Source organism: Culicoides brevitarsis, chromosome 3 (assembly GCF_036172545.1).
Source record: "Culicoides brevitarsis isolate CSIRO-B50_1 chromosome 3, AGI_CSIRO_Cbre_v1, whole genome shotgun sequence".
Lineage (NCBI taxonomy): Eukaryota > Metazoa > Arthropoda > Insecta > Diptera > Ceratopogonidae > Culicoides > Culicoides brevitarsis.
The window spans coordinates 28,481,456-28,505,070 of NC_087087.1; the positions used below are offsets into that span (position 1 = coordinate 28,481,456).

General features: G+C 29.4%; 3 protein-coding genes across 3 annotated transcripts; 1 reads left to right on the top strand and 2 right to left on the bottom strand.

Moving 5' to 3' along the window:
- Positions 1-280: 280 nt before the first annotated feature.
- Positions 281-2,630, bottom strand: LOC134833878 (activating signal cointegrator 1 complex subunit 2). The gene is made up of 2 exons (XM_063848360.1): positions 2,495-2,630; positions 281-2,439 (listed from the first exon to the last, which is right to left on the bottom strand). The coding sequence occupies exons 1-2, from the start codon at positions 2,510-2,512 to the stop codon at positions 319-321; spliced, it is 2,139 nt and encodes a 712-aa protein (XP_063704430.1). The 5' UTR covers positions 2,513-2,630; the 3' UTR covers positions 281-318.
- Positions 2,631-4,252: 1,622 nt separating this feature from the next.
- Positions 4,253-8,138, top strand: LOC134834795 (mitochondrial adenyl nucleotide antiporter SLC25A24-like). Its single transcript, XM_063849578.1, has 3 exons — positions 4,253-4,574; positions 4,979-5,983; positions 7,372-8,138. Exons 1-3 carry the CDS (start codon positions 4,416-4,418, stop codon positions 7,627-7,629), a joined length of 1,422 nt encoding a protein of 473 aa, XP_063705648.1. The 5' UTR covers positions 4,253-4,415; the 3' UTR covers positions 7,630-8,138.
- A 3,700-nt stretch (positions 8,139-11,838) lies between these two features.
- On the bottom strand, positions 11,839-21,296 carry LOC134835469 (uncharacterized). Its single transcript, XM_063850347.1, has 4 exons — positions 21,194-21,296; positions 20,325-20,602; positions 14,571-14,706; positions 11,839-12,170 (listed from the first exon to the last, which is right to left on the bottom strand). Exons 1-4 carry the CDS (start codon positions 21,261-21,263, stop codon positions 11,839-11,841), a joined length of 816 nt encoding a protein of 271 aa, XP_063706417.1. The 5' UTR covers positions 21,264-21,296.
- Positions 21,297-23,615: the final 2,319 nt, after the last annotated feature.

Below are 23,615 nucleotides of genomic sequence, written 5' to 3' on the forward strand. Positions count from 1 at the left end.
TTTGCTTCATTGAATGTTGTACTTCGCTTTGAAATGTATTTGACTGCTTTTTAGTGATTTTTAAGCATTTTTGCATAAAAAAATTAATTTAAGAAAAAAAAACTATTTTTCGTACCTAATTTTTGATCAAAATAAAAAAAAAATAATAATTGTAGTCGATAAAGTAAACGCATTACCTGTTAAAAAAATGTAATCCTTAAAAAAAAATAAATAAAATAAAAGTTGATGACGAAAAATGAACGATGAGACATAAATAAAGAAAAAAATTTAAATATCCGAAAAAAAATTGATTTTTTTATTGATTGAAGGAACAAATTTTTAGAACATTCCCTTGCTTCGTTTAAAATCCGCGCCTCGTTTTCGATTGTGATTGCCTGTCACAGACTTGTTAACGCCCTTTTTATGGCGATTTTTGTTCGTTTCTTCATCCTGTCCCTGTCCTTTTGGCTTTCCGACGACATCTCGGTGCTTCGGAGCCATGCCGCCGCCTTTATTTGCGAATTTTCTCTGACGCATGGCTTCATATCGCGCTCTAATTACCTCTGGATTTTCACAAAAGTCGTTTTTCTTGTCTCGATTTTCAGCCAAACTCGAATTTTCTTCTTCTTCACTACTTTCGCTTGACTCTTCATCCATCACAAAGTTCGCTGCCGGCTTATAACGCATCGTTTTTGCCTCAGATTCAGCCATCGCGTCATACGAGTCGTCATATTCGTCGTCGTACTCGATTTCTTCAACGTAACCGAGTTCCGAATATTTCGCTTTGTTCTCCTGAATGTGCGTTTTGTCATTTAAAAGGGCGTCCCATTTCTTCGGTTCATTAACTCCTTTTTTGTAGATGCCTTTGACGTTCGGATTATTTGTCATGACATCAAATTCGTCTCCGTCGTAGATATTTAGACGTTTAATTCCCGTTTCCACGAAGAATTCGCTCTGTTCGGGCGGGATATAGGGCTCGGACGTATCCATCGTAGCCAAATCTGGCGGTAAATTTCCCTCTAAAATCGCTGCGATCACAGATTCGGGGTTCATGTCGTACCGCAAAAGCACTTTTCGTATAAATCCGTCTCCGTAATCCGGAAAAACTTCCAAAATTTGACGGATTTTCGTTTCTTCTTCGGTTAATGGGACTTCCTGTGCAGCAGAGACTCCTCTTCCATAAGCGCCTTCCGATTCAGTTGCTTCCAAATCCGGTTCAGATTCGTTTCCGTTGAGAATTTCTTCGGTTTCGACATTTTTTTCGGCTTTTCGATGGGCGTCTCGGTACCCAACTTGGATGTAATCCATCCGTAAAGCGTTCAAATTGCCATTTGCTTGTCGAATGACGTCCAAATCGTTCTCGACGGGGAAAATTTTTTGATAATCGATCACGAAAGTGGCATCGTCGAGACTTTCTTCGAACAAAGTGATGATTTTTTCCGAAATTTCGGCGATGCTCTGCCCCGCAGTTGGTTCCAAGTCCATCAAAAGCTCCAAAAAGTGATTCGCGATGCCGTGAAACGTGTTGAGGATCTCCAAACGGATGCGAGATAAGTATTTCAAGGTCACTTCGTTCTTGTCATTTTCGCAAGTCATTTTGTAGAGCAGCGGAATGGAGTTGTCGTAAAATTGGGTGAGCGTTAATGCGAGTCCAGCATCGTTTGACATCACTTTTGCCTCGGGAAATGCTTCCAAAAGTACGGAAAGAGTGACGATGCAGTCCAAGGCGTAAAGCGTAAGCATCTCCAAGCCATGACTATCGGGCGCATTTCCATCAATTTCCTTCTGGATCATCGTTTGAGCTTGATCTTCGACACTTCGGATGGATGCCTGAACGTATTCGAGTCCGTTCAACAGGTCGTTATGGTATTTCGGCTGAATTTTGATCATTTGAGCGATTATTTTGTTCAGTACTTTGCCATTTTCGGGTCCCAAGGCAATCGCAAGGTCAAAAATCATCGGAATTGACACCAAATAATTCGTGTAGAGCATTTCGCCGAGTGCTTCTTTGCCAATCCACTCCGTTTCGCTCTCTTTTGCTGTCACAAGACGACAAACGATGGTCACAACGTGCTTCAGTACTTGCCCGTAGAGCTTCAGAGCATTTTCATTTGAGGTTGCGGCACTTATGGGAGTGTAACAGGGCGTTGCTTCCTGCAAAAACGACAAAACAGCTTGAATAACGTTCGAATCGAAGACAAATTTACTCCAAAATCGATGATGCTCGAGTTGCAACAACCAAATTAGGTCTTCATTGAAGTCAGTTGTGTCTTTAATCCATTCTTCGACAAGAACATCATACTTGGTAGACGTTAAATTTCCTTTTTCCGCAGGAAATGGATAATATTTAGAGATTGGGCGTTTTTCGCACCAATATGCATCCAATGCAGGAATTTGTTTATCACGACCATCGACGGTAATTGTGATTTTTCGCTCATTTAAAGGCCATTTTTCATCAACCTACGAAAAAAAGTTAAGTTTCATGTGAAAAAAAATGCAAGAAAATGAGACTTACCATTGATGATGCACACATTTTTTAGAAAAATTAAAATTTTAAGGGTTTCTTGTGCAATTTTAATTACAAATCATTTATGTTATTGGCCTATTTCAGTCTTAAAATTGATTAGAAAATTATTTTACGTGGCTCTGAAATGATGGTAAACAAAAAAGTTGCATGTCTCCGTTCAGCTGATGTCGATTTAGTAAAAAAAATGAATTAGCAAAAATTGAATTAGCAAAAATTGAATTACAAATTTTTTTTTGAGAATTTTCAAAATTATTTTTTTAGAATTTGGTCTATTTGAGTCTAAAATTAATTTAATTTTCAGGTTTTCAGAGAAATCTTCATTTTTTTTTTAAATTTTAATTTTTATTCAAAAATTTTAATGATAAAATTTAATTTATTTCTTATTTTGTTCAAATTAATTTTTTTTAAATTTTTTGTGCGATGTTTTGGAGTTCTAAAAATTAATTTAATTTTAATTTTAAATGAAGTTTTAATTTGAATTTAAATTTATTTATCAAATTATTTAATAAATTTAAATTTTTGAAATAAATATTTAAAAAAAATATTTTAAATTTTCTTTTCTTATTCGGGTCTTAGGTCTAAAAATTCATTTTATTAAATGAAAATTAAAATTAATTAAAGAGTTTTCAAGTATACCTAATTTTAAATTATTTTATTCAATTTATTTTTTATATTTTTCGTATGAGTTTTCATTGAGTTTTTGTTTGAAAAATTATAATTTAATTAATTAAAAAAATATATAAAAATTAATATTAATTGAATTTAAAATTTTTTTTTAAAATTTAAAGAATTAAAAAGAATTTTATGTTAAATATTTTTTTGTTTAAAAATTAGAGAAAATATGTAATTATTTTAAAAATTTTCTCCGAAATTGAAAAAAAATTTTTGTTTTTTTAATTTTTTAAAATTATTTGTTTACATTTTGGACAATTTACGATTTTAAATTGTTTAATTAATTTTAATTTCCCAAATTTTCAAATTTTAACTCAAAATTGAAGAAAATTTTAGTTTAAATTTGCAAAAATTTTTAAGTCTTAATTTTATTTTTTTGAATAATTTATATTTTTATTTTTCAAATTAATTTAATATAAATTTTAATTATTAATTAATTTAATTATTTTTTTTTAATAATTTAATTTTAATTTTCAATAAATTTATTATTATTAGATGTCTGGTATAAAGACGCAAAGTGGTTGGATCAAGCTCAACACCCCTCAAATCGTTAGTTTAGGTCCCTACGAAGATAATTTGTTCTTAAAAATCACTAAAAAACCGAAGTTTTCAATCTTTTTCGTACTTTCTCACCCCATGGCGGATAGAGAACACGAGGCTACATCCACATGAGTATATGCGTTGGAAAGCTTGGACTCTCTACTTTCCAACAGTATATCAACTTTTGATTTTATAGTGTAAAAGTCGGGAGATATTCAAGTTTTAGTGAGAAGAGTCATTCTAGCTCCTTGCTGAGATATACCCAAATTTTCAAAAAATCCCTGCCCCGTGGTTTTACACAAAAAATCAAAAACCCCTGAACAAATTATCTTCGTAGGGACCTAAACTAACGATTTGAGGGGTGTTGAGCTTGATCCAACCACTTTGCGTTTTTATACCAGACATCTATTATTATTATTATTTTTTTAAACAAAACCAAAAAGAAAAAACAATATATTGCCTAAAGAAATTTTTTTCACGACCAAAATTAAAGTTTAGCGCAGCTTGACGAAACGAAGTGAAAACGTCAAAAAATCCATTGTGACAAATGCCACAAAAAGTTCGTCACTGGCATATTTATATCGTACTTTTTATCTAATTTTACCAATTTTAACTAGCAAAAACTGTGTTAACGGCACCCAAATTGTGATTGATTGTGTGGAAACTTAGTAAAATAGCGTCGTAGGGATAACAAAATATGGCAAAACCTCATTACATTTATGAGTTGCCAGAGAACGAAGAGAAGAGACTAGAAGAACTGTTTGCCAAATTAGACCTCGATGGCAACGGCAAAATCGACATTCACGACTTGTCCGAGGCACTAAAGGACTCAAAGTTTGGGCAGCAATATGCCGAGGTAAGTTCATTCAACTTGATCTTGAATCCCCGTCGTTTCTCTCTCCATGCACGTCTTTCGTCGAGTTTCGCACATATGATTGACCCACATCGTCACATATGTTAATTGTACGTAGAATCAATGAGCAATGCAGGAAATTTCTGTAGAAATCCAGTCTATTCTTGATTTGGCATCGTCGCGTGTGGCGATTTTTACTGCGATGTTTGGTCTAGTTGCACAATTTTTTGCGGGGAATTTCGCCTGTGGCCTTCGAATTTGTCGAATTACTGCTTGCGTAATGCCCTAAAGACGAGAGAAACGGCGTTTCATGGGTGATGACGACGAGATAAGGCGCAGTTTACGACGTCGTACATCGAACTACGAACCTGTGATTAATAAAAATTCTTGTTTATTGTTTCCCGTAGAAATTCATCATGATGTCTGATGGCAACAAAAGTGGCGATGTCGGTTTGGCGGAGTTCCTGCATTACATGCGCGAGCACGAGAAGAAATTACGGCTTCAATTCTCGACGCTGGATCGAAATCGTGACGGCACTGTGGACCTGGACGAGATGGTTGATGCATTTAAAGAGCTGGGAATCGAAGTTGAACGAAGCGAAGCGGAAAAATTGCTGCGTCGCATGGATCAAGATGGCTCGCTGACAATAACGTATGACGAATGGCGCGATTTTCTTATGCTGGCACCCGTGACAGACATCCAGAGCCTGCTGACGTACTGGCGGCACAGCACGTACTTAGATATCGGCGAAGACATGAATGTGCCTGACGACTTTACGCCGAGCGAATTGCAAACGGGCAAATGGTGGCGACATCTAGCGGCGGGAGGTATAGCGGGAGCTGTTTCTCGTACTTGCACCGCCCCCTTGGATCGACTCAAGGTCTTTTTGCAAGTGCAATCAACGAAATTACGAATCTCCGAGTGTTACAGGTACATGATGAAGGAAGGCGGTGCCTTGAGCTTTTGGCGCGGCAACGGAATAAATGTGCTAAAGATCGCACCTGAGAGTGCCATCAAGTTTGCGGCGTATGAACACATCAAGCATCTCATCAGAGGCAACGAAACACGACCGATGGAGATGTACGAGAGATTTATTGCGGGTGCATTGGCCGGAGCATTCAGTCAAACGGCGATTTATCCGATGGAAGTGCTGAAAACGAGACTGGCGTTGCGGAAAACGGGACAGTACAAGAGTATCGGGGATGCGGCGAGGAAAATTTATGCTCGTGAGGGACTCCAAAGCTTTTATCGCGGCTATCTGCCTAATATGTTGGGCATTTTACCGTATGCTGGCATCGATCTGGCCGTGTATGAAACGCTCAAGAAGAAGTATACGTCTCATTATCAACAGGAGACTCCTAGTTTTTACGTTTTATTGGCGTGTGGCAGTATATCTAGTACTTTGGGACAGGTAAGAATTCGCTTTTGAACCTAAAAATTTGATTGAAAATGTTTTCGATATCCTTTAAATTTTTTTTTTTGTGAAACTTTTATGAGAAATTTTTAATATCGAATATCTGAAAACTGAAAAAATTTAATTTTTTAAATTTTTTTTTAAAAATCATTTCTAAAATTGAAATTTTAATAATTTTTAGCTCTTTTGATACACTTTGACAAATTTTTTTGACCAATAAAATTAAAAATTTTAGGAATTCTCAATATTATTAAATTTTTTTTTGAAATTTATGAAAAAAATTAACGAAAATATCTTAAAAGGTTAGAATTATCGTTAAAATCAGTAAAAAAATATGAGGTGCATTCCATTCTAAAAAATACCGAAATCCCGGATTTTAAATTTACCTATAAAAGTACAGATTTTATTACCCTATCTTGATGTCCATCCGAAAATAAGAAACTTTTGCTAAGACAACATTTATTTTCGACTTATTTTAAAAATTTTTATCAATGGTTCAAAATTTTTTAAAAACGCAAAAATATCACATTTTTGGCTTTTCTGACCAAACAGTTCGTTTCCAACCATATGTTTCATGGCAAAAATTTATGTACTCGAGATGACAAACAATCCTGGTGAACAAAAATTTTAAAATAATAAAGTTGAAATTTTGACCTTTTTTTCGCTACACGGATTTTGCGATAAAAATTTTTTAAAACTATCATAAAATTTTTAAAAATAAGGGTAAAAAAATTTCGCCAAAGCAAAAATTTCTTCTTTTTTGATGGACATCACGATAAACTATTCAGTTTTTCATTTCTATAACTGTTTTATGAAGAAATTGGTAAAAATCAAAACCGTGATTTTGGTATTTTTTAGAATGGAATGCACCATGAATTAAATTTTTTTAGCCTTATATTTGATGGAAAAACATAAACAAATATTTTAAAAAAAATTTATCATCAGCTCGAAATCCCTAAAACTCAAGAAATATTTGAGTTCTTCAAACTTTTTGTTAAAAAATGTTTAATTTTCAAAAAAATTTAAACACGAATGAGTAAAAAGATAAAAATTTTCATAAAAATCCGCTCAAAAGGGCATTTTTAGTCAAAAATATTCAATTTTATGAAAAGCTTTTAATAAAAATTTAAGAAAAATATAAAAATCAGCTAAAAAAAATTTTTTTTATATTTTCTTTAAATTTTTTTTTGAAAATATTTAATTGTGAGGCAAATTTTTAAATTAAAATGTAAAAATTTTCCTAAAAAAATTTCAAAAGTCAATATTTTTTTTGAAAAATGATAAATTCTATCTAAAAAAAATTATTTAAAAATCGAAAACATTTTCAATTACCTTCCATTAAAATAAATTTTTCATCAACTAATCCCAAAAAATTACCATTTTAGGTGTGCTCTTACCCACTCGCACTCGTGCGAACTCGCCTGCAAGCACAAACGATCACGGCAACGCCGAATGCCGACGGAACCGCAACCATCCATCAAGAAGGCATGACCTCGACGTTCCGTCGCATCATCCAAAACGAAGGTTTTGCCGGACTTTATCGCGGAATTACGCCCAATTTCATCAAAGTCCTGCCAGCTGTGTCAATCAGTTACTGCGTGTACGAGTACTCGTCACGGGCACTCGGCGTAAATATGACCTGATTGCCTTTCGCGTTCATCCAATTCTTCTGTCTCTGTTTTTCTTCCACCGTTTCCTGTATTATTTCTCATTTACCACGCACTTCCTTCCAACTTTACATACATATTGTGATTTTCACCCATCATTAAAAAAACTCTCTTCTCACCATATTTAAAAAAAAATAAAAGAAATTGCTTAAAATGTTATCTTAAAGAAAAAAAAATCAAGTTCGATGCGCAAAAATATGACAAAAAAAAAAAAACTTTCCAAGAATATTTACCCAAAATAAAAAAAATGTACTAACGAAATTTATTAAGGCTTATATTTCATGAAAAGAATGCATTTCTCTAAAAAAGAAAAAAATGTACCTATTTAAATTATTTTTATCAAATTTAAGATTGTAGACTAGAAATTTCTAAAAAAAATGAATTATATTTCGTCGTTGTTGCTACAAAAAAAAAAAAAAATAGATAATAAATTTCTTTTAACTTCTTGATGATGACAAAAATCCTCGAAGTAGAGACCAAACTACCTCAAAAGTGATCTCTACTCCGGTTGTCAAAAAAAAACTCTACAAAAAATTCCAATTTTCAACATCACCTTACTTCATAAGACTATTTAAGCGTTAAATCAACCTTCAATTTAATCAAATAAAAATAGAAAATCTATTTATTAAAAACTAGTTAATTAACTAATTTATTAGGTTTGTTAATTAAATTAATATTTAATAATAAATAGGTAAAAAAAATAATTGACGAACAACAAAACAACACAATGCAGATTTCAAACTTCTTTTAATGTTAAACATAAAAAAATGATTAATCTTGCAAAAACTATGAAACTGATTCAATATATTCAACTATTGCAGTTTGATTCGAAAAACTAAAAAAAAATGTGTTTTATTTTTTTTCTCGATAGATTTTTTTAGGTGTTTAAGGTAAATATTATGAAAAAATAATTTAATGAACATAAAATGTTTTTTATAAATATTTTGAGTAAGTAAATGTTAATGACTTTTATTTAAATTAATTATTTATTTTTAAATAATTTAATGCTCATTTATCTCAAGATTTTTTAAAATAATTAAATTAAATAATTTTTTTTTATTTTTTTTTTTAATTTATTTTTTTTTTTTGTTTTTTTTTCTCTTTAGAATTTCAAATGTAAATTAAAATTAAAAAAATTAAAAGTAAATTCAGTAAAAAGTTTAAAAATTTTATTATTTTAATTACATTATTTATTTAATTAATTATTTTAATAAATATTTTCTTATTTTTATTAAATATTTCGTGCAAAAACTATTTACAATTTCGAAAACATATTTTTTTTAGTAATAAAAATTAAAAAAAAATATTTAGTTATATTAAACTTTAAATGATTTATAATAATTTTTTAATTTTTTTTTATTTTTTAAACATTTTATTTTTTTGTATTTTAAAAAAAAAATTCAGAGTAAAAATTTAAAAAATTTCATTAGATATAATTTTTTATTTTTTTTTTAATATTTTATTTTATTTTTATTTTCTTAATATTTTATTTTTTTTTAAAATTTATTTCTCTTCAGAAATATAAAAAAAATAAATAAAAAAAAATCAGTAAAATAATTTTACCTGAAATTTAATATTTGTGGAAAATTTTAAATTTTTATGAGAACGATATTCATCCGATATATTCTTATACAAAAAATTAATCTGATATTGACTAATAGAAATTTGACTCTTTTTGAGATAAATAATATGTTGAACTTTTTTTTTCGTTATTGGCATTTAATTTTTTTTTTAATTGAATTTAATAAAAAAATTGATGCAAAAAATTAAAAAAAAAATTCAATGGGTTTAAAATAATAATCAATTTTATTCTGGAAAAAATTACTTTAAGAGAAATTTATTAAAAAAAATTATATTTTTAAATCCTCAATAATTTTTTTTGTGAATTGTTGAAAAAATAAACATATTTTGACTTCGACACTAAAGTAATCAAACAAAAATTGGCTCATACTTACAATTTATTGCACTCTGTGGCACTTTAAAAAGTAAATTCATCTTTTGTAACAAAAGAGCAATCGAGTAATAAAAGGCAATTTCCTCATCATCGCAGAAAATGGAACAACAAAACTATTTCTTTATTTTTTTTTTAAGGAAAACTTCTTGCAATTGTGGCATTATGTCACTTTGAAGCCTTTTTCCGTTTTCGCTGCATAAGAAAAAATTAACAAAAAATATATTTTTCCATTTTTCATTTATTATCGATTACAACATTGACATTTTTTTTATTGTTTGGTTGAAGAATGAAAAAAATTTTTCTTCTTCTTTTTTATTATTTATTATTTTTTTTTCTTCGTCGTCAATTTTTCTTCTCACTTTCATAACCGTTGAATTATATTTTGAACATTTTAAGTATTTTTTTCTTTCTTATCTTTATTTATTTATTTAGATTGTGTTTTTTTTATTATTTAACTTTTTTTTTATCATTTTTATTGTTTTTTTTTATCTTACATATCATACATTCATAGAGTATTGTAGTATAAATTTTTCTTTCAATATCATTTCGACATATAGAATAGATTTTATTTGATATTTTTTTTATTATTATTTTTATATGAAATGTACACAAGGTATAATATAGATAATTTTTTCGTTATTATTTATTCTTACGATGTAAACTTTTTTCTGATTTTTTATACATTTATTACAAAGTTGTATTGAAAAATGATTTTATGTACAAACAGAGGAGGGAATTTATTTATATTTGTTTGGAACAAAACTTTCGTGAAAAACAATCAAACATTCGAAAGTTTATTTATTTCCAATTTTGCCAACTTTTTGCTCGACCTCCATGTCGATTTTTGTTAAAATTTATCTACTCTAACATGAGATTTTATAGCCCGTATATCCTTTTTTCATTTTTGGAAGAATTTTCATTTTTTCTCCTTATTTCCTACATTTTTTTGCAACTTTTAAATGGATATAGTTTAGAAATTGATTTTTTTATTTTTCAATACTTTTAATAGGTAATTAAATAAATTTTTTTATTATGTACAAACTTTACATCGATTTTATTTTATGTGTAATAATGTGCCTTCGGGAGAAATTTGCATCAGACATGATCTGTTGTTAATTCGCTTCTCACATGTAAAACTGGAGGGAATTAAAGAGAATTTAGTTTGTGGATTTTCCGGAAATTTTTCATAATGAACATGAAAAATAATTGAGGCAACTCGAGATTTATTTTTAGGTCATGTTACTTTGCTCTTTTATATAATTCATGAAAAATCACATAAATTAAAAAAAAAATGTAGAAAAAGTTGTCGTTAGAAGAAAAATAACAGAGCGCATTTAAAATTTAAGATTTTAAAATCAAAATGTGCACTGGGATGAAAATTTTAAAATGCATATTGGGGCGAAAATTACGAATGTGTATTAGGTCAAAAGTTCAAAATGTACATTGGGTCAACATTTTTTCCCAATATACATTCTGCATTTAACCCAATACACATTTTATATTTTGGTCCCAGTGTGCATTGTAAAATTTTCATCCCAGTGGATATTTTAAAATTTTTTAGAGATGAATCTCTCAAGTGAGGAAAATAGGCGGTTTTGTGACTTTGTCCGTATACTAATACTAACATAAATTGTATTCATGCCAAATTTTTGGAAATTATTGACGGTTTTTTTTCTTGAAGAAACAAGACAGAAATCAACTGTAGCTCATTACCAGATTTTTTTTTCGAAATGCGGTAAGAAAAATAAAATAAATCCCTCCGTTTTTTTTTGGTGCTTCCTTCGTTCGTTTAAAAGTTATTTATATCTCCGGCAAAATCAGTAACTTCCTTTTAAATAAAAGTATTTATCATTTGAAGCGAACCATCACCCCGTTTTTCGGCTTTTCTTTAATTTTTATCTTGCAAATTTCACTTGGCACAAGATGAAAAATATACGAACCTCATTATTATCATTATGATTATTATTATTTGTTGTTGTCGTAATTCACAGCACTCTCTTCTTTTCCTTAATATATGAACCTCTTTTTTTTTGTTCTTTTTTTATTATTTATTTTTCTTCTTCTTCAACCTTTTTCTGTCTTCTTCTTTTGTATCAAGAGAAAAGTATCTTCGGATTTTTTTAATTTCCCTATTCATTCATTCATTCATTCACACACTGAGCTCCGTTCCCGTTCTTCATCTTCAATCTCTTATATTTCCTTAACCAATGGAGATTAGTGATTTATCATCATCAGGACTGTTTTAATGTCGTTACAGTGGCAAAAGAAGAACAAGACAAATACGACGCGGAATTATCATTAATAAAATTTCCATAGTCTTCTTTTTCTCTTGGCAACGACGACAACGACGTCAGATCATCCAATCCAATTAGTGATGCACTCTGATTATTACTGCTACTAATATTACCACTGTTCGTCTTTTTATTGCTGCTGCTACTGCTGGGTCTTCTCAGTCTATTTGCGCTACTGAACATGCAATTACTTCTTGATAATAATAATCCTATTACCAGATTGCAAAATAGCAGTAAAAATAGCTTTCTTGATGATTGCACGAGTGATGATTCTGCAATATTTATAAAATATTCAACATCGTTAATAATATTTTATAATTCATAATGAAGAAGAAAAGTAAAAACGAGACTTTTTTCTCTCCTGTTTGCTTTTATCTTGACATTCAATGGAAAAATTGTCACGAATGATTGGCGGTATTTAAATTTTTTTGATTTATGAGAGTGCTTGAGAAAAGTTTTGAGACATCGCGTTTGATTAGATGAAAAGATTGCGCTCTTTTGACTTTCATTTTTTTTGTTCATTTTAATTTTATTTCGATTTAACTTCATATTTTCGAAAATTTTAAATTATTTTCGAAATTTCAAAATTATTTTCGAAAATTTGAAATTATTATCTAAAAATTTGAAAATGCTTGGAAAAAATTTAGAACTATTTTATTATTTAATTAATTGAGACATTTGTAAAATTTAGTTTCAAAATTTTCAAGCACTTTTGAAAAAAAATTTCGATTTTCGAAAAAAAAATTAATATCGAAAATTTTATTTTTAAAAATACTTTTTAATTTATTTATTTGTCTGAAAGTAATTTTAGTTTTTTTTTAGCTTTCGAAAATTTATCTCAAATATTTTAATATTTACTTCAAAAACTCCTCCTTTTCAGTAATTTTTATTTATTCGAAAATTTGTCGAAAATGGTTTAAAAAATTTTTCACATTTTCCAGCATTATTTATAAAAATTTCTAAAATCTTTCCAAATATTTTTCTAAAATTTTATAAAAATTTAATAATGTTCGAGAATTGTTCCAAAAATTTTAAAAATTTTTTGAAATTTTATTAAAAAAAATCTGCAAGTTCAAAATTTGAGTTTCTAACAGAAAAAATTAATGAAAAATGACAAAATATAAAATATTGTCCAACCACCGAAGAAAATTGAAAAGGAAACATGAACAATGTCATCAAATGAACAATTTTGGCAAATCTCTACAACATATTTCGTATCATTTACGGTTCCATATACGTAAGCAATAAATTTCAAGTTGATTGCACGACAGAACGATGGAAATGCGATGGACATGGTGAAAAATTTATTTCTGTCATAACATGATTAATGCAACGATGGTGATGATGATACTTCATCTCTATTTTATGCCATTTCAAGTGTGCTTCGAGCAAAGCAGGAGATTGCATTGATTGCTATCTAATTAAGTTTCTTTGAAAATTTAAACGAGATTCTGAACTTGGAGCGGAAAAGGAGCTGTGAAAAGGAAATAAATCTCAGCAAATGCCCGTAAAGAGGAAAGTAGGGCCGTAATTTGGTCCGGAAAATAATTTGATTAAGAGATTCTAATTTTGTGTGCGCGAAATGGTGCATGTCATAAAAAACATCGATCCATTTTGTGTTTTTTTTTTCCTCTTGATTTGCCACAAAAGACATGCTTTGGCGAGTATCAGAGACGGATCAAAAGGTAAAAAAAATTACTTTTTGTTACGAATCTCAATGGAATTTGTTGTGGGTTGTCAGGTTAAACTAAGAGAAGGTTTTAGATTAAAAAAAAATTTAAGAAAATTTTTAGAAAATTTGTGAATAATTTTATAAAAGTATGGGGCGTAAAATTAATTTCATATATCTTCAAATAAGAACAAAATAATTTTTTTTAATAAAAATTTTTAAATATTTTCGTATTTTTTGGTATTGAAAAATTAAATTTTAATAATTTATTAATTTAATTTAAATTAATTTTTAAATAATTTAATTTTTTATTTAAATCAATTTCTATTTAATTTAATTTTTCATTTAAATAATTTTTATTTAATTTAATTTTTCATTTCAATTAATTTTTATTTAAATCAATTTTTATTTAATTTAATTTTTCATTTAATTTAATTTTTCATTTAATTTATTTTTATTTAATTTAATTTTTCATTTAAATTAATTTTTATTTAATTTAATTTTTTATTTAAATTAATTTTTATTTAATTTAATTTTTCTTTTAAATTAATTTTTATTTAAATTAATTTTTCATTTAAATTAATTTTTATTTAATTTAATTTTTCATTTAAATTAATTTTTCATTTAAATTAATTTTTATTTAATTTAATTTTTTATTTAAATTAATTTTTATTTAATTTAATTTTTTAAATTAATTTTTATTTAATTTAATTTTTTATTTAAATTAATTTTTATTTAATTTAATTTTTCATTTAAATTAATTTTTATTTAATTTAATTTTTCTTTTAAATTAATTTTTATTTAATTTAATTTTTTATTTAAATTAATTATTATTTAATTTAATAAATTTAATATTTTTCATCAAAAATAAATAAATATAAAATAAAAAATCAGACAATTCAGAAAATTTTCATCGAATAACGTCACTGACTTCGTGAAAATTATGTTTGTGTGTCAAGATAAAGCGAGAAAAATAAAGAAAATAGCAAAGAAAAAATCTTACCAGAGCCATTTTTATCGTGAATAAATGAATAATGTACATCGTTGTCATCATCATTGAAATGTGGATCAATTGCTTCAATGTATTGAATTGTTTCTGCTTCGTAGACGCCGTCAAATAACGTCGCAATGCATTGTACCTAGAAAAAAAATTGAGAAGAAAATCGTTAGAGGAGTGGTGATAGATGGTCGTTCATACAGTCAAGCAAAACTCAATAAATAAAATAGACAGAAGACAGAATAAAGCAAATAAATGATAAAATTCAAATTTTGTGTGTTCTTATTGTTATTATGTTTCTAAGCGTTCTCTTTTTATATTAATGAACGAACGACAAAATGACAGTTATAGCCACATTTTCATTGTTTCGACGAGTTTTTTCTTTTTTTTTCTCGTCTTGTCTGTCAGCGGTGACCATCATTTGCATCGACATTCACTCAAACTACGCGAATAATTGACAGAATAAATTTCGTTTTTTTTTTCTATTGTTCTACTTATATTACACCCCGGTACAGCGAAAATTCAAACCGGGGGGACATTGCTGAAGTTAAATTTTTCTGATAGATAGAAAAAGCCTGCTGAAAATGGTTTTTAGATGGCTAAAGTCTGGCGCGTGGTTCCTGAGATATGGAGGTTTGAAGTTTCTATGGATTTATATGAATTTTAGTGTTCATTAGCTTCGAGCTACGGAAAACACACGACGGAAAACTTAGAATAAAAAGGTTTTCAAGTAAGCTACACTGACAAACGATACCTTTTTGGAAAGGTAAGAGAAATAGCAATCTGATAAAAATATTATTAGGCTTAATTTTTAGGCTCTAATTAGGCTTTTGGAGGCTTTTAGTATACATTTTTTAAAATTCTTTCGATTTTTTGTTGTTTTTTTAAATTTATGTAAAAAATTTGTTTATTTTTAATTTAAAACTATTGAAATTTTGTTAATATAACTTGTCCATGATGATTAATGTTACAAATTGTCCAAAAACATGTAAATTAAATCATCAAATAAGGTACATGAGTCATTCATGGGTCATTCAGGCTCTAAGTATGCAACATTTTTTTTCAAAATTTTATTAAATTCAAAAGATGATGCTTGAAAATTAGCATTCATATCAGGAAACGTTTTTAAAACTGTTAATAAAATGGAAATTAGACCAAAATATATAAAAAATTAAAAAAATCGAAAGAATTTTCCAAAATTTTATGGAAAAGCCTCCAAGAGCCTGAAAAGATGCTAAAAATTGAGCTTAATATTATTTTTAGCAGATTGCCATTTATTTTACCTTTCCAAAAAGGTATCATTTGATAGTGTAGCTTAATTGAAAACCTTTTCATTCTAAGTTTTCCGTCGTGTGTTTTCCGTAGCTCGAAGCTGACGAGCACTGAAATTCATACAAATCCATAGAAACTTCAAACCTCCATATCTCAGGAACCACGCGCCAGACTTTAGCCATCTAAAAACCATTTTCAGCAGGCTTTTTCTATCTATCAGAAAAATTTAACTTCAGCAATGTCCCCCCGGTTTGAATTTTCGCTGTACCGGGGTGTTATTAATTTTTTCTTTTTTTTTGTTATTTTTCGTCTTTTATGCTGATTCGTTATGCTTTATGCGTAATAAAAAAGACGCACGGATTATTGGGACTTAAAATTTGTCTGAAACGAAAATTGAATACGTTTCGAAAAGTAACCGAATAATTTGTTCGTGAATTTTTTATCAACGCATTAACAGTTAATGTGAATAATTTCCTTTTTTTTGTAAAAGTTTGATTTTTTTTCAGTAATGTTCATAATCGTTTGAGACTTTTTATCGTAAACATGAAATTTTTACCATATTTGACGTTTTTTGTGGTTTTTAGCAAAGTATTAGGAGATTCGGTGAGTTTTGATAACTTTTAAATTTTTTTTTATGAAAAAGAAACTTTTTTTAGGCACCAAATTCTGTCGTTTATGCACGAGGTATTTGGTGCAAGGCAGATCCGAAGTTCATCGCTAATCAATCGTGTTTTATAAGGGCAGTTCGAGGAAAAACAGGTCTTTTGAACATTTTTTCTGTAAATGCAAAACCTCTGATGGATGTTTGGGTGTCTGGAGAGCTATTTTATCGTTTTGGAACGATTTATCGGTGACATTTGAGCAAAAATTTATTGATTGATGATTATTATTGAAGCAATATTCATAGACAATGGCTTGTGAAGTTTGAATTTGATGTAAGAGGCTTTTCGAAAAATTAGGGCTCACACGTATTTTGAAAATTTTCTGATTTGAAGATGAAACTTCTTTAAAAATTGAACAGAATTGAAAATGCACGTCACTCCAATTTCGTTTTTCATCAAAAAGAATGCTCCAAGGATAAATTTAGTATCGTTGGACTCGTTAGGGCCTAAGCTTTCAAAAAAACCTAATTTTAAAATTTTTCAGCCAGCTTCCTTAGAGTTATGGTCAAAAATGTCGAATTTTCATACAAATTTTAAGAATTTCCTCACTTTTTCATTGAAAATTCCATACAAAATATCATATTTCTTATTTTGACCAAAACTCAAAGTGAGCTTCCAAATTTTTGTATGAAATTTTCTCAGCTTTTAAACGGTGCATCTTTTTTTGACATTTGAACAACATTTCTGGGAGTTCTGAGGGAACTTCTTAAAATTTGTATGAAAATTCGACATTTTTGATCATACCAACCGATACCAAATTTATCCGTGGAGCATTCTTTTTGATGAAAAACGTAATTGGAGTGACGTGAATGTAAGGAGTCAATTTGATCTCTTATAAGGGGTCAATTTGACTTCTAAAAGAATCAATTTGACCCCTTATTTCAATTTCATACATTTTCAATCCGTTTCAATTTTTAAAGAAATTTCATCTTCAAATCAGACATTTTCAAAAATACGTGAGACCCCTAAAAAACGATGTGTGTTCGTCAAAGGTTTGCAGATTGGCACTTGGCACTGCAAGCGATGGAATAATACAGCTAGCTGTCAATGCAATTCGAATGTTTAAACCGAATCTCATTCAACCATGTCCAGCAGGCGTAATTTCTCGCAAACTTTAATTTGATACAATTTCAAATGAAAATTTCGTTGCAGCCATTTATCGTCGTCGACCAAGACATGGACTGGGTTTTCCAAAAATTTCTCCCGAAAGGCTTTCCATCAGGTCATTACAAACTCGTCATTGCAATCCATACGAGTAACGGATACATTTTCAACACCGTCATCATTAAATTCGAAATTAAAGCTATCGGTGCGGCGGAATTGACGATGCTAAATATGGGCTAAAGTTCTACACACCCAAACTTGTATCGTTCAATTCCAATTAAGACAGCTATTCATTAATTCATTCAATGTTATTTTTTTGTCTAGTATTTAAATGTGTGGCAACGCAAAGACAAGAGATTGATTGATCTTCTCCTATGTGAATTGCGTTGCCGCCAATGTAACCAACGTAATTGCTATCGTTTAATTTTAATGAGGTGCATTAAAGCGTTCCTTTATTTCCATCCATACAGTACGAAACTTTTTTTTTCTGCGTTGAAGAAAGAAGCGACAGAAGAAAAGCTACCAATTATTTGCTTGTTTCCCCGTATAATTTGCCTTTCCCGCCTGATAAAAAAAAACGACAGCGACTTGATAAAGTCATGTTATGTTCATAGATTCGACGAACAATCCGATATGTGATATTTTGTGCTAATAAATCTGCCTAGGGAGAGAACACGATTACCTCAATGATGATGTTGTTGATGATGATGATGCAAAATCTTGATTATACGAATTTTTCATTTGAATAGAAGTCGAATTTTTTTCTCTCCTCATTTTTTTTTTGTTCTATTTCGGTTCTATTACGATTTTGATAAGATATTTGATTGAACATGAGGTAGAATTACTCGTTCTGCGGCGCAGGAGAAAAAAGTTATTTGCATAGTTGATGAATATTGCTTTTTGTTTAATTTAACATTGTATGTGGATTAATGGTTTGTCGTTCGTTTTGAAAGGAGTTTCATCGAGAAAAAAAATTTGCTTCAAGTTGGATGTCTGTGAGATGGCCTTTTTTCCTCTTTATATGGTTCAAAAAGGTAAGTTATTTTCTTTAATATTTTAATTTTTAATAAAATTTTATATCATTTTAGATGTTTCCTGTTAAAAAGTTCAGGTAAGTATAAAATTAGCTGTGATATCCTTATCACTAGACAATATGGGAAAATTTAAACTTTTAATTTTCAGCATCTTCAGTGTTTTTGACTTCAAAAATTGACAAAAATTTTTAAGAATGTTTTACATAAATTTGATCTATCGCTTATGGCATATTTGGTCTACTTAGTGAAAGGATGGGGATAAATTTAAATAATTTTTCTGTTCTCCTTCAAAAAACTGACGATTATCGTCGAGCTTCCTGCATCCAAGATTGTCACGTATGGGTATGTTTTTGTCGATTCCTGCTTGTTGTAGTTCGGATGACCTTCAAATAACCTTGAAGGTTTTTTCGAGTGGTTTCTGTGGTTTTGTTAAGAATTTTTGTTCAGGCTAATAGTAATATCTTCAGAGAATTTTGGCGACTAATTTTGACAGGAAACGTTATATGATGACTTTATAGCTCATTAAAAATGCGCTTAAACCATTCGTTTTAATTTCATATTTACTATTTCCGTTATATTTTGTTGGAAATTTTGTGTTTTTTTTTAAATTCTGTAAAGTTAAAAAAAAAACAAAATTGGAACAAAAGATTTAAGTATAGTGATCCATTTGTTTAAAAAAAATTCTATGGGTCCTTATAACTCAATGGATCATCCTTTAAATTTTTGTTCAAATTTTTATTTTCCTCAACGACCAATTAGCGAAGATAAAAAAAATCGTGCATTGAATAGCTTTTTGTTTCATATATCGACCTACTTTTTTTCAATTGCTTCCAAACATTCAAATTGCGTCTTCGTTATCTTGTTTCCTCTTAGGTTACAAATTTTTCCGGTGGTTACGCTCGTTTTCTCCCATTCCCAGTTTTCCATTGAATTTTGTCTGGCACAAAAGCATCGATTTCCAAAAAAACGAAGCTTTTTAACAGAACAAACATGTGTGCCAGAGTTGATAAATGTTTGAGACCGAAAACGCATGTCGTCATGAATATCTCATGCCAGATATTTATAGAGAAAATGACAATATTGACAAAAGAAACATGTTTGCATAGCATTGTGGCTTGTTTGTGTGGATAAAAGTCGCATATTCAATTTCGAAGGATGGAGGACGAAAACGACGACGACGACGAAAAAAAATGTAAAATTGTAAAATTTCTGTTTGTGCAGACCGCAAAATGTGACATTTTTTGGTTTTATCTTGTCTCTGTGGTGAAAAAAAATCTACAAAAAGACAAAATTGGACTCGGGCATTCTCGTAAACGAATACCTACCAAATCTAAATGAATATTTTATTTGATTCTAGAGTTATTTTTAATATATTTAAATGGAGAGTGACACAAAAAAAATTTCAATGTTACCTCAAGCATGACAATCAAAGTAATTGGATATTTTGGACAAAAAAATTTGGACACATTTTTAATCAAAAATAATTGAAAGTTCTTCACTGCTAATCAAATGAAAATTTAGTTCCGTTTAATCAATTTTACGGTCGCATAGTTCAAACAGACGAAAAAAATGAAAAAAAAGCAAAGTTGTCAAAGTTTACCGCGCGTTTAACACTTGTTTGGCATCCCAAAAAGTTTTTCGTGAGAAAGTTTTTTTTCTATACAAAAGAAAGAGAGACGAAAACTTACCTTGATTTTTCCCACCTCGTTAAAATGTTCGTGCGAAATGAGAAAGTGCAAGCCCATTGTCGACGATTCCATCGTTTGTTGCTTTTTCCCTTCGCCAGCAAGTGTCTTCGTGACGTCGTAGCTAATTGCCTCGCCCGGATAAACGGGAAAGCCATTGATCTTCCACTGTAGTTTGGCAGCTGGAAATGACATATTGCTCGAACAATTAGCACGTACGTACTCTCCGGAGCGATATGTTGATTTTAGTCCTGTAATTTTTGGCTTTTCCGCTGGCGGAACTGCGAAACAGAGCAATAAAAGCAAATCGTAAAATTTTAATCAAAATTACGTGACACGCGACGAAAATATCATCGTGGGACGAAATGGTTTTTTTTAAAGACTTTGTGGGTTGAAAAAGGTTGAATTTTAATTTTACCAAATTTTCATTTTTTTTTTATTTTTCTCAAAAAAGATAAAAACTCGAAACTTTTATTTTGTTTTTTTTTTTTATGAAAAAATTTAAAAAAAATTATCTAAAAAAAAATTCCTGAATTTTTCCAAGTTTTTATCTTTTTTGAGATAATTTAAAAAAAATATTTTTTTTTTCAGAAAAAATAAAAATTTGGAGGTTCTTATTTTTACCTTTTTAGGAGAAAATCAAAATTCTTTAAAAATGTTCTCCAAAAAGATAAAAATATGGCCCTTTAATCTTTTTAAGAAAATTTAAAAAAAATTTTTTTTTTTTAGAAAAAATTTTAAATTTACCTATTTTACTATTTTTTAATCTTTTTTGATAAATTTTTTTTTTAATTTCTCAAAAAAGATATAAAAAAATTTAGAAAAACTTAAAAAAACCATTTCGTTTCACTGGGCAAAAAAAAATAACTTACCATAAACATTGAGATCTCCCGTTCTCATGTGCGTGGCAAATGATGGAGCATCTGCCGATACCTCGCACATGTACCTACTTGTCGCACTTATATCTAACTTGTGTAAAACTATTTGGCTGGCATTTGATGATTCTATCTGCAAAGTTTAACGTGCGGCAACGTCGTCAAGCCATTTGATGGGTTTTGCGGAAAATATAATAACAATAAATTTATTTTAATAAGTTTGTCGTGAAAATTTAAGAGTAATGGGAAACACGAAATTAGGTAAGATTGAATTTACAACATTTTCGCAGCACATCAACATTATCTTCTTTACACAACAACAGCAACGCAAGACGAACAACTTTTCGACAAATATACATTTTATGTGTTTCAAAAGGCACACAGAGGCAAGTCAAACGCAAAAACAACAACTTAAGGCGCAAGAAATTATGCTTATTTCGAGTATTTATGATAATATGTTTAGTTACCATTTCTTCGGAGGGAATATTTTGTGCCTGTCATGGTAAATGAGCAACAACTTTAAATAATTCTCGCTGACGAATCATGGAGATAATTTAATGTAGCAGTTTGAAAAGTTTTGAATGAACACAGGTAAGAAGCTTCTAAAATTTACTTTAAAATCTAATTAAGAAATTTCTAGAAATTGACTTTTGCTGTAAAATTTCATCAAATAAATCTTCCATGTAGGTTATTTAAGCTTCCAAAACCTTCTTATAGCTAATCTTAACAAAATACAGATATCCCCAAAGAGATTCGTGAATCAGGATTTGAGTTATTTCGTTACAAAGTTTATATTCATCTTTTGTAACGAAATAACTCAAATTCTACTTTACGAATCTCTTTAAAGATTTTTGTAGTGTGTTTGGTTCAGCTTAAAGAAGGTTTATGAAAAATTGAAACAAAATCAAAGTTGAAGCAGCCACGATAGAAAAAAACTCAGTAACTGTGAATTATTTCATAATTAGCTCAAATTATAATGGAAACTCCCGAAAAATTTTACATAATTAATTTGATTAGAAAATTAATTGAAAAGGCTTGAAGCTTGAGTCTGACAACTTGGAACAAAAAATCTTAAATATAGAGAATTTAACTTCGCATAAGTGTAGAGACATTTAAAATTAAGGCAAAGTAATATGTGATAAACGAAATAAGTATATGAAAAAGTGATATTAAACAAACTAGCCAAAAAACCGTCGCAATATCATCGTAAATGATGGAAAGAAATACAACAATAACAACATAAGTTCGAGTAGTAGAGTTCCTATCTCACGAAAATGTTTCTGTCATAAGGGTCTACTGAGGCGCCATCTATTTAGCGCCATAGAACCTCTGATGGAATTCGACAGAGGACCTGTAAAAAACATATTTCATCGAAAAAAAATATGTCATGAGATTAGTTAGTTAGGCCTAAAGTAGTTGAAAAAACCTAGATTCAAAATTCTGGAATGATCTTTTGAGATACTTCAAATTTTTTAGTGGATATAGGTTTTTTCGACTATTTAAGGCCTAACTAGCATAAAGCTATCAAAAAATCTCATGACATATTTTTTTTTTGATAAAATGATAAGGTCCTCTGTCAAAATCCTTCAGAATATATAAATATGGCGCGAAATAGATGGCGCTTCAGTAGATTGACAGAAAAAATTTCGTGAGATAAAAATTCTGTTTCTCGATCTGTTGCGGAAAACATTATACAAATACCAATCAAAAGCCATCAAAAAGTATGCAAAAGTAAGAAACTTTCATCTTTTTCCACGAAATTCATCTCTCATCTAATAAAAATACAATTTCACAAACAAATAAAATTCATCTTCCATTTTACGACTATCATATCTATAAACAATTCCCGTAAGTAAGAGAGTATTTTTGCAATTTCGCAACAAACTCGTCTTACTACTCTATTACTTTTGCCAGAATTTATTATTTTTCCGTTATATTTTCTTAGATATTTTAGTTCAAATAAGAGCGATACTTACATCTACATAAAATCCGCTCGGTGAGAAAATTTTTATTGGCGGAATCTCTTTGGCGGTATACCGATAGAACTCCTTGCGACCTTTATACCACTTTACCATGTATAAATTATCATCACCTAGTTCATATTCACATAATAAAGTTGCGCTTCCCCCTGATTGAATTGCAGTTGGAATTGTAATAGAAACTTTATCTAGTCCCAGTGCAAACATGTCTGAAAATAAATAAAATTTTTGAGAGTGAGAAATATTACTACTGCTGTACAAATATCATATAAGATAGTAATGGTAGCAAAAGTAGGAAGACGTAAGCAATGAAAAATATATAAATTCAAAAGTTTCTCTTGCGTTTGCTGCATGAAAAAGTTTCGAAGGGCAAAGTGTATGACACTAACGACACATTCATTGCTTCCAAAACTCTATCTTATCGTAATTTTGTGCGTCTC